The 12245-nt window shown below is 39.8% G+C and overlaps 1 protein-coding gene across 1 annotated transcript in view; it reads right to left on the bottom strand.

Annotated features, from left to right (window-relative positions):
• Positions 1-465: 465 nt before the first annotated feature.
• The window catches only part of LOC128660878 (mitochondrial enolase superfamily member 1), a 197737-nt gene continuing 185957 nt past the window's right edge, over positions 466-12245 (bottom strand). The window contains exon 16 of the mRNA XM_053714960.1: positions 466-700. Within this exon, the coding sequence (XP_053570935.1) occupies positions 593-700 (108 nt within the window). The 3' untranslated portion in view covers positions 466-592. The remainder of the gene's footprint in view (positions 701-12245) is intronic.

Below are 12245 nucleotides of genomic sequence, written 5' to 3'. Positions count from 1 at the left end.
TATAGTCTAAACATTTTCTGAGTATCGACCCTGGTCTACTGTGTATTGTGATTATGCACTATCTCAACACTTAACTGACAACTTGTAATATGAGTGTAATTAGCGAGCTATTACCACTTCCCATTGAAAGTATAGGGTGCACTATATAAGTATCAGGAGGTTTAAACATAGTTTGGTTAAACATTTTAACAACGGTAACTTTTAATACCCAATCGTTCATTATTGTTTGTGCAAGCAAGAATCAGAGCATGTCATTTTGTCACTATAATATTTATTTAAGCAATATTTTTAGCTCAAACTTTCAAAGTAATATATAAAAGTATGAAGTCAAATATTGCCCCCGAAATGAATGGATCAGAGTGTCTGTAACTATTTAAGGTTTCAGTAATGAGTTTCTATAAACATCCATTTCTGTATATTGTTATTGTAAAATGATATGAAGATCTATGTATATATTGGGCATGGTTTTAAAATGTGGAACCCTCATACTTATGTTTATTTAACAGGGTTTGAATTTAATTAAACATTTGTTGGTATTAGATAAAAAAATCTAATTTAAGCAAATGAAAACAAATTCACTGAAATTATTTTCCTAAACCTGTATATTTTTCTCAAAAATAAGCTGCTGCCAAACATCTCCTTCAGGGAATTGATACTGTGTTACAGACCCTTCTTTCATTTCTGTCGAATATCCTGGATCCTTTGAAGAAAAAATAAATAAATAACATTATAAATATTTATGACAAACTTGAAGATTTGATTTAATTTAGAAAACTTCTCACTGGTTTTATGTACAAAAATCTTCCAATGCTTTAATGTTATAGAAAAAAAATGTGTAAAAATGTACTCAAAAGTTCTCCAATTCTTTGGGGCTCATCCACTTAGAGTTGGCTTGGGCTTTAGGGACATTAAACACGTTTCATGCACCTCCCTCTAATCATGGGTGCTGCCATTTTGGAACCTAGGTTACACTACAGTTATCTGATGGAGAGTTGCTGCATATGTGTAAATACATGTAGTGAAATATTTCAACAAGGAGGCATCCATGACTAGAGGGCGGTGGGGAATAAACTCAATACTATGTTTATAAAATGTATTTAGTGTTTAATGTCCCTTTAAATCAACCCCACAAATAAGATAGAAATTGCAAAGCTGTCACGCTGCTGAGTCAATGGGGCCTATCTATCAAGCTCCGAACGGAGCTTGACGGACCGTGTTTCTGGCGAGTCTTCAGACTCTCCAGAAACAGCAGTTATGAAGCAGCGCTGACACCGCAAACACCGCTGCTCCATAACCCTGTCCGCCTGCTCTGAGCAGTACGAGTACGATCGGGTTGCTTGACACTCCCCTGCTGGCAGCCGATAGGCCGCGAGTCTGCAGGGGGCGGCGTTGCACCAGCAGCTCTTGTGAGCTGCTGGTGCAATGCTGAATACGGAGAGCGTATTGCTCTCCGCATTCAGCGAGGTCTTGCGGACCTGATCCCCACTGTCGGGTCAGGTCCGCAAGACCTTTCATAAATAGGCCTCTTTGAATTTAAGTAAATCAATGCACATTAAACACCTTGAGATTTAAATATAACGTTTAGTTATTTGCAATCTACTTTTATTATTTATTTCCCCATTTTCATGTAATTTAGCTCTGTAAATTGGGGATTGTCTCAAAGTTGGGAAAGAACCCTGCAAGACAACAGGCATGTCCATCTAAATCAGTTTTAAATCATTCTGATGTAAACTGTGTGTTTGATCATATAGGATCTCATGAAATTATTATAACAGACAAAATATTCTGACTGGAACTGATTGGCTTCCCTTGTACAATATGCAGTTGTTTCCTTAAAATATTACATAAAAGTGTTTAATATAGATTTTAATATAAGATTGTATTCTATATTTGAACACAGAAATATACTTGCATTATACCACATCTGTAACAAATAGAGATTTAAAAAAAAACCTGCATAGGGGTCGATAACAATCCTTTATAAAAGTTTATCAAATTATTTATCTACAAAAATCCCCACAGACATTAATGGCGGTTTTCTGTAGAAAAACATTAGATATCTTTTTCTAAAGTATTGTTATCAACCTGATAGATAGATATATAGATAAATAGATAAACATTCAGACATTTTACACAGAAAAGTTAAGTTACATCTAAACTAACAGGACATAGCTGTTAACAATTCATTTACAGGATAGTTGTCAAAGCCCTAAGCATGGCCAACGCTAAGCTATATTTACAAGATTGCAGCACGATCAGGGCCGCAGTGTGTGGAAGTCAGATGATGCATCACACTAAAAGTTACACTCTTCAGAGGTCCAGGGCTGGCAGGCATACTGAAGATGGAGATACTGTTGCTGCAGGAGCCAAGGGCTGCACTAAATAGGTTCAGATTAGTGCAGCCAGCTCCCTAGATGCTACTCATGCCTGCTCTGAACTTTTGTTGTGGAGCTGTGCACTGTTAGCACTCTTTTTATTAGCAGAAAAAATTCCAGAAACGTTCCAGCAAGAAACATAAGTGCTTGTTCAATAAAAACAGTTCTTTATTAGGACATGATAAAACAAGTACAAAAATAGGCAGACTCCATACAAACGAAGGGAGTATCAAAAATAGGTCTGACCGGTTTCAGCCATGCTGGCTGTAGTCATAGACATGTTTCACCTGTGCAGGTGCAATAATTTAAAACCCTTAGCTCCTCCCTAGGGAGGTGGTAAAAGAAAATGTAAAGTATCTCCCAACGTTAACCCTTGAAAGAGACTTATAACATGGTGCATATAAAACGAACTGATATCAGTAAGCATCCCATATGGATGGATACTGTGTTACTTAGAATATGACCAATAAACACAGTTAGCTGATATGTTAAAGGGGTACAAAGTCTAATAAAGATAATAATGTTAGTGATGCTAATGTTATAAGTGGTTAAATGAGCACTTAAACCTATAAACTAGTAAGCATCACAGAGTATTAAGACTCGATGGAGAAAGCCCTTATCTGTGTTGTCAAAAAATGTATATATGTGAGGATAGATAGCATAATAGAGAACTACATAATAGTGAGGATAACAGAGGTGTATATATGAATCATATTTATATTATGCACTTGCACCTCAGATGTGAAAAGAATGTAAAAAATTAAATTGAATGTAGAACATTGAAAGAATAATAAAGAAGAAGAACAACAGTCAAATTGGCATATATATAATTAGTCTAAAAGTTGTTTCGTATGTTATAACCTGTACGTAATAAAGGGAACAACCCTTAGATACTACCCTGTTGCTTACAGGGGCAAATAGACCCTAAGAAACTGACCTGATGCTAGAAGGGGCAAGATGATGTTAAGCGAAAAGAGTAGGTAGAATGCCCTTTAAAAACCCTAATTCCAGGATTGAGTGTTAATACTCATATATAAAAGAAAGAAATAGGGTTCATCAATGTTGCCAGTAGTTTATAATGTCAAATTCTGAGTTGAATCCCCCAGGTAGCAGGCAACCGAGTTTGTGTATCCAATAGATCTCTTGTCTACATAGTATGCAAAATTTGTCACCTCCCCTAGGGGGTCTGACTATTTGCTCGATTGCCTGCCACCTGAAGGACCCAACTTGACCATGATGGACTTCCAAAAAATGTTTAGACAGAGCGGAGACTGCTCTATCATGAGAAATATGAGCTAAGTGCTCTTTAATTCGTGTCCCTACCTCTCTGGTGGTTCTACCCACATACTGCCGTTGGCACAGGGTGCACTCAATGAGATACACCACAAATTTACTGCCACACTTCACGCAGCCCTTGGTCTCAAAAGTTTCAGCCCCGGTGGCTGAAGTGAAGTGTGTAGCAACTTTGATATGGTCACATGAGCCACAAGACCTCTTTCCACACCTAAAGGTGCCCTTGAAATGAAGCCAAGAGCTCCTACTGGGTTCTTCCTTCAGTAAACTAGGGGACAGCAGATTCCCTAGAGTCAAGTTCCTTCTATATACAAATTTACATCCATCTGTTATCACTTCACGTAGGGTTTTGTCCCAACGCAAAATAGGAATGTTCTTTCTGACTATGTTGCATACTTGATGGTATTGATTGGAGTAAGCTGTAATAAGAGTTGGGGCATTACGTGCTCTAGGTGTTTTGGATGTATCCCTATCAGAGTTTTTAGTTCTATGGAACAATCTTGATCGATCTATCTGGTTTACCTCTTGTCTTGCCCTCCTGACTACCTTTGCTGGATAATTTCTTTCCAGTAGACGTTTATTTAGGTCCTCACTTTCTCTGAAGTAGTCCTCTCCCCGGGAACAATTGCGTTTTGATACGCATGAATTGACTTTTTGCAATTCCTCTGAACACATGTTTAGGGTGACTGCTATTTGCATGTAACAAGGTGTTTCCGGAGATAGGCTTATGATAGAGAGATGAGGTAATTGTGTGTGTGTCAACATCACCCACCAGTGTCACATCCAGATAGTTCATAGTTGTATTGTGCCACTGGTAGGTGAATTTTAGACCCACTTCATTAGAATTCAATTGATCCACCAATTCTCGTGCTTGTTACTCACCCGAGGACCAGATGATCAAAAGATCATCTATGAACCTCAGGTATGTCTTGATGGACATAGAGAAAGAATTTCCACCCCCATAGACGTGGAACCGCTCCCACCACCCCATAAAGAGGTTGGCGTAAGAGGGGGCAAATTTTGCCCCCATTGCGGTTCCACGTCTCTGGAGGTAGAAAGAGTCAGAGAACTTGAAGAAATTGTGTTGTAACAAAAACCTGATAACTCTCAACACAAAGTCTTTGTGCTGAGAGTCCAGGTCCATGCACATATCCATAACAAGCACTTCTGTTTCTTGCTGGAACGTTTCTGGATTTTTTTCTGCTATTTTATATGGAGTACTGGGACTCCATTCCTACATTTAAGTTCACAGCAAGTCTGGACTGCCTTGCCGGGTGACGTCACAGCCGGAGGAGGAGTTGAGCGGCGTGTCACTACAGTGGAGACCAGCCGAGCAGAGTTGGAGCCGGATACACAGCGCCAGAGACCACAGCTGAAGCACTCCAAGTAACAGCCAAATAGTCCAACAGAGTACGAAGACTGGGTAGTGAGTAACAGTTCATTGGTTATTATTACGGATTGGAGCATATTGTATTATACCACCAAATGTGGGCCTGATTACACTTTGCCATTACATCTTTTCCAGCCAATCGGAACCTGGTTTTCCGCAACAACTGTTCCCTACCTCATGTATGGACTCTAAATTAATTAAAAAATATATGGTATTAAACTATTGCATGAACAGTTCGTCAGCAACACATGCTTCTTATGCTTGTCTCTGTATTAACAGCCATGATTAGCGCTTAAATGATTAGTATGGTATCTGCAGCATGATTTGAAGCAGGATTACACGCTCCGCATTTCTTTTCTTTTCCTTTTGCTTATTCACACATATCATGGTTTGTGGTTTGGATGATTCAACACACCGAATGTGATTACAAGCATTTATATATGCGGCATATGTGTTCCTTCCTGATACCTGCTCTAATACCATTTCTCTATGCATCATTTCATTGCTTTGCTAAATCAAGCTGTGACTCTTTACTCATACATCATATGGATGCTCTTTATGTGATATACAAGAAGTGGTAATATTAACCCTTAAATGTTTAACTCACTCTGCATGTTGCGACAGTAACAGCTAGGTCTCCACTCACGCCTGCTTATTTCATCTGCATCATTTGCTTGTTCTCTGTTTCATTGAATTTTTTTCCCTGGATTGGTGCAGTGAACTTTATACATATATATTTCTACATTCTTATATGTGTATATATATACCCCCCGGAGTGACCAACATTTAGCCTTTTTCCTGCTGAACTATTAGGCTGCCCAGTTTAAATATATATATATATAATTATTCAACTTTTGATATAATTATTCGAGTGTCTTTTATATATCTATGGATAATATGGCAGCAACAGACTCCTTTTACTCCCTCAAAGAGTCTGATGATGAGGATTTAGATTTACTGGAACTACAGGATGTGTTTGATCGTGATACACCCAATACCAAATTAGGGGACAACTTTTATGACATGGAAACACTTAAACTAAAGGAACAAAGACTCAAATGGGACAAGTGGATTCTTTCTAAGTATATCAATATGCAAATGGTGCCTAGGGGATTAAGGATTAACAAGTTCCCCACCTATGATATCAAAGATTTGGACTTTATTGCACGCTGGAATCAGACTCTAACTGACTGTTCCCTAAAACTAATCGCTTTACTAATTGAATACAAAGATATGTTACTCAAAGAGGTTAAAAATAAGATCATACTGCTCCAAGCAGATATGAATAAGTTTAAACAACATGAAATCTACCCTCAATTTGATGAAACTCTTAAGAAAGTGATTGAAGAGTCTAGAAAGCTTATTATTCAAGTGAAACATACTAAGTTCCTTAGGGACCAGAAAGATTACTCTAGGGGTATGGTCTATATATGGAGACGTAAAGAGAAGGGTAGGATTTTGTCCCAGACACATACTAACAGATCAGATAATCAAGCCATAGGTCAAGGGGGACACCAGGACTACCCACAGAATAAAACACAACAACAAAAGGTTAAAACCACTAAGAGAGTTGCCTTCTCTGACTCAGAGCCAGAGCTGACAGACGAGGAGAGGTTTGCCTCCAGCTTTGATTCAGATGGATGCTCTGGCTCTGAGGGGGATGAGGCAACACTAACCAACCAATTATGTACAGCATCTAACCTGATGGTAGATATACCTCCTAGAGGCATACTTAAGGAACATGTGAATCCAGGGGCTGTCCCCAAAAGGGGTAGGGGCAGGCGCCAAAGAAGAGGTAGTTCCCATTATAATATGACCGCTAATCCCCAAGGAACTGGTGAGAGTTCAGATACTACTCATCAGGTTTTTCAGTGGGCCCCGAGACGACCCAGGGGAGGGGGGCGGGGCAATACACAGAAACTCAACACTGGGGACTTCCAACAGCAGAGATACCCAGTGAGGGAGAACAGGGGAACCCCACACCACAGGTATCAATGAAGGATAATACTGTCATCAATCTGTCAACTTATGACCTTACAAACCTCGAAAGAAAAGTGTTAAGCTATGGCTTGGGATTTGTCCCCTCCAGGAATTTCGACTTATTTCAGACTATCCTGGACGTAAATAGATTGGTCAGGGACTTAACTCTTAGAAAATTCTTTCCAGAATCAGAGACAGATTGTTCCCACTCCATCACCGACCAAACAACAGAAACATCTAATTATGCTAATCATGTTGACGATATGTCCTTCACTGACATATGTGCACTCACAAGTCTAGAGGACTTATCAGGTAGTATTAGCCACAAATCCCTGGACAATCCACACAAACATAAACTTAAATCAACATCTAATTTTTATCCCTTACAAGCTAGGGGTAAGAGCCTTGAGGTGTTCCATAAAAGGGTTATGGAGGACCTCACTACTCTCTCTAAATCAAACAATAATCATACCTCAAACTTGAATAGAAAGGAGAGAGAAGCCATTACCAACCTACAAAATAACACTAACATTGTCATTAGACAATCTGATAAGGGCGGTAGCATCGTCGTTATGGATAGGGACGCATATGTTGCGGAAGCCCTGAGACAACTGAGTGACAATGAAGCATATTCTACTTTGTCCAGGGACCCCACCAATTCATTTGGTCATATCTTGAGGGACCTTCTGGATGATGGGTTGGAGATGGGCATCATAGATAAACACACGTTTGATTGTTTATCAGTTGACAATCCGGTGATGCCCATCTTCCACCACTTCCCGAAGGTCCACAAGAGTCTTCAAAACGTACAGGGTAGACCCATCGTGGCAGGTATTGGCTCATTATTGGAGCCACTATCAAAATGGGTCGACAACTTCCTTCAACCATTGGTACATAGATTACCCAGCTATGTACGTGACACAGCTCATGCACTATCCAAACTAGAAAAGATCAGATGGGAGCCAAACTACAGCTGGATTACCATTAACGTGGTGGCACTGTATTCCAGTATTCCCCACGAATTTGGACTCCAAGCTGTCAAATTCTTTTTGGATATGTGCATGGACCTGGACTCTCAGCACAAAGACTTTGTGTTGAGAGTTATCAGGTTTTTGTTACAACACAATTTCTTCAAGTTCTCTGACTCTTTCTAACTCCAGAGACGTGGAACCGCAATGGGGGCAAAATTTGCCCCCTCTTACGCCAACCTCTTTATGGGGTGGTGGGAGCGGTTCCACGTCTATGGGGGTGGAAATTCTTTCTCTATGTCCATCAAGACATACCTGAGGTTCATAGATGATCTTTTGATCATCTGGTCCTCGGGTGAGGAACAAGCACGAGAATTGGTGGATCAATTGAATTCTAATGAAGTGGGTCTAAAATTCACCTACCAGTGGCACAATACAACTATGAACTATCTGGATGTGACACTGGTGGGTGATGTTGACACACACAGAATTACCTCATCTCTCTATCGTAAGCCTATCTCCGGGAACACCTTGTTACATGCAAATAGCAGTCACCCTAAACATGTGTTCAGAGGAATTGCAAAAAGTCAATTCATGCGTATCAAACGCAATTGTTCCCGGGGAGAGGACTACTTCAGAGAAAGTGAGGACCTAAATAAACGTCTACTGGAAAGAAATTATCCAGCAAAGGTAGTCAGGAGGGTAAGACAAGAGGTAAACCAGATAGATCGATCAAGATTGTTCCATAGAACTAAAAACTCTGATCGGGATACATCCAAAATACCTAGAGCACGTAATGCCCCAACTCTTATTACAGCTTACTCCAATCAATACCATCAAGTATGCAACATAGTCAGAAAGAACATTCCTATTTTGCGTGGGGACAAAACCCTACGTGAAGTGATAAAAGATGGATGTAAATGGGGTGGTGGGAGCGGTTCCACGTCTATGGGGGTGGAAATTCTTTCTCTATGTCCATCAAGACATACCTGAGGTTCATAGATGATCTTTTGATCATCTGGTCCTCGGGTGAGGAACAAGCACGAGAATTGGTGGATCAATTGAATTCTAATGAAGTGGGTCTAAAATTCACCTACCAGTGGCATAATACAACTATGAACTATCTGGATGTGACACTGGTGGGTGATGTTGACACACACAGAATTACCTCATCTCTCTATCGTAAGCCTATCTCCGGGAACACCTTGTTACATGCAAATAGCAGTCACCCTAAACATGTGTTCAGAGGAATTGCAAAAAGTCAATTCATGCGTATCAAACGCAATTGTTCCCGGGGAGAGGACTACTTCAGAGAAAGTGAGGACCTAAATAAACGTCTACTGGAAAGAAATTATCCAACAAAGGTAGTCAGGAGGGCAAGACAAGAGGTAAACCAGATAGATCGATCAAGATTGTTCCATAGAACTAAAAACTCTGATCGGGATACATCCAAAACACCTAGAGCACGTAATGCCCCAACTCTTATTACAGCTTACTCCAATCAATACCATCAAGTATGCAACATAGTCAGAAAGAACATTCCTATTTTGCGTGGGGACAAAACCCTACGTGAAGTGATAAAAGATGGATGTAAATTTGTATATAGAAGGAACTTGACTCTAGGGAATCTGCTGTCCCCTAGTTTACTGAAGGAAGAACCCAGTAGGAGCTCTTGGCTTCATTTCAAGAGCACCTTTAGGTGTGGAAAGAGGTCTTGTGGCTCATGTGACCATATCAAAGTTGCTACCACCGGGGCTGAAACTTTTGAGACCAAGGGCTGCGTGAAGTGTGGCAGTAAATTTGTGGTGTATCTCATTGAGTGCACCCTGTGCCAACGGCAGTATGTGGGTAGAACCACCAGAGAGGTAGGGACACGAATTAAAGAGCACTTAGCTCATATTTCTCATGATAGAGCAGTCTCCGCTCTGTCTAAACATTTTTTGGAAGTCCATCATGGTCAAGTTGGGTCCTTCAGGTGGCAGGCAATCGAGCAAATAGTCAGACCCCCTAGGGGAGGTGACAAATTTTGCATACTATGTAGACAAGAGATCTATTGGATACACAAACTCAGTTGCCTGCTACCTGGGGGATTCAACTCAGAATTTGACATTATAAACTACTGGCAACATTGATGAACCCTATTTCTTTCTTTTATATATGAGTATTAACACTCAATCCTGGAATTAGGGTTTTTAAAGGGCATTCTACCTACTCTTTTCGTTTAACATCATCTTGCCCCTTCTAGCATCAGGTCAGTTTCTTAGGGTCTATTTGCCCCTGTAAGCAACAGGGTAGTATCTAAGGGTTGTTCCCTTTATTACATACATAACATACGAAACAACTCTTAGACTAATTATATATATGCCCATTTGACTGTTGTTCTTCTTCTTTATTATTCTTTCAATGTTCTACATTCAATTTAATTTTTTACATTCTTTTCACATCTGAGGTGCAAGTGCATAATATAAATATGATTCATATATACACCTCTGTTATCCTCACTATTATGTAGTTCTCTATTATGCTATCTATCCTCACATATATACATTTTTTGACAACACAGATAAGGGCTTTCTCCATCTTATATACTCTGTGATGCTTACTAGTTTATAGGTTTAAGTGCTCATTTAACCACTTATAACATTAGCATCACTAACATTATTATCTTTATTAGACTTTGTACCCCTTTAACATATCAGCTAACTGTGTTTATTGGTCATATTCTAAGTAACACAGTATCCATCCATATGGGATGCTTACTGATATCAGTTCGTTTTATATGCACCATGTTATAAGTCTCTTTCAAGGGTTAACGTTGGGAGATACTTTACATTTTCTTTTACCACCTCCCTAGGGAGGAGCTAAGGGTTTTAAATTATTGCACCTGCACAGGTGAAACATGTCTATGACTACAGCCAGCATGGCTGAAACCGGTCAGACCTATTTTTGATACTCCCTTCGTTTGTATGGAGTCTGCCTATTTTTGTACTTGTTTTATCATGTCCTAATAAAGAACTGTTTTTATTTAACAAGCACTTCTGTTTCTTGCTGGAACATTTCTGGAATTTTTTCTGCTATTTTATATGGAGTACTGGGACTCCATTCCTACATTTAAGTTCACAGCAAGTCTGGACTGCCTTGCCGGGTGACGTCACAACCGGAGGAGGAGTTGAGCGGCGTGTCACTACAGTGGAGACCAGCTGAGCAGAGTTGGAGCCGGATACACAGCGCCAGAGACCACAGCTGAAGCACTCCAAGTAACAGCCAAATAGTCCAACGGAGTACGAAGACTGGGTAGTGAGTAACAGTTGATTGGTTATTATTACGGATTGGAGCATATTGTATTATACCACATGGGTTGTGACCACCAAATGTGGGCCTGATTACACTTTGCCATTACATCTTTTCCAGCCAATCGGAACCTGGTTTTCCGCAGCAACTGTTCCCTACCTCATGTATGGACTCTAAATTAATTAAAAAATATATGGTATTAAACTATTGCATGAACAGTTCGTCAGCAACACATGCTTCTTATGCCTGTCTCTGTATTAACAGCCATGATTAGCGCTTAAATGATTAGTATGGTATCTGCAGCATGATTTGAAGCAGGATTACACGCTCCACATTTCTTTTCTTTTCCTTTTGCTTATTCACACATATCATGGTTTGTAGTTTGGAAGATTCAACACACCGAATGTGATTACAAGCATTTATATATGCGGCATATGTGTTCCTTCCTGATACCTGCTCTAATACCATTTCTATATGCATCATTTCATTGCTTTGCTAAATCAAGAAGTGACTCTTTACTCATACATCATATGGATGCTCTTTATGTGATATACAAGAAGTGTTAATATTAACCCTTAAATGTTTAACTCACTCTGCATGTTGCGACAGTAACAGCTAGGTCTCCACTCACCTGCTTATTTCATCTGCATCATTTGCTTGTTCTCTGTTTCATTGACTCTTTTTATTACTTTGTTTCGGAAGTGACCTTTGGCCTTGTTCCTGGTGCCAAGACCAAATGGGAGGTATTAACGGACACCTCAGACTCCCATTTAGTGCTTGATTTTTTTTTTTTCATGTGAAGACCAAAGCATTCTTGTTCCTTGCCCATTATGCTGATCTTGACCTTGGCAAAGTTTATGGATTGTGCTACCTATTTTACCCTACCATTGAGATACACTACCTAAGGACTGACCATCTAGCTTCTGAACCTTGGAACCATGACCTGAC

Source organism: Bombina bombina, chromosome 5, assembly GCF_027579735.1.
Source record: "Bombina bombina isolate aBomBom1 chromosome 5, aBomBom1.pri, whole genome shotgun sequence".
NCBI classification, from domain to species: domain Eukaryota; kingdom Metazoa; phylum Chordata; class Amphibia; order Anura; family Bombinatoridae; genus Bombina; species Bombina bombina.
Note: the sequence above shows the minus strand (reverse complement) of the source record. Positions and strands in the feature narration are given on the sequence as shown.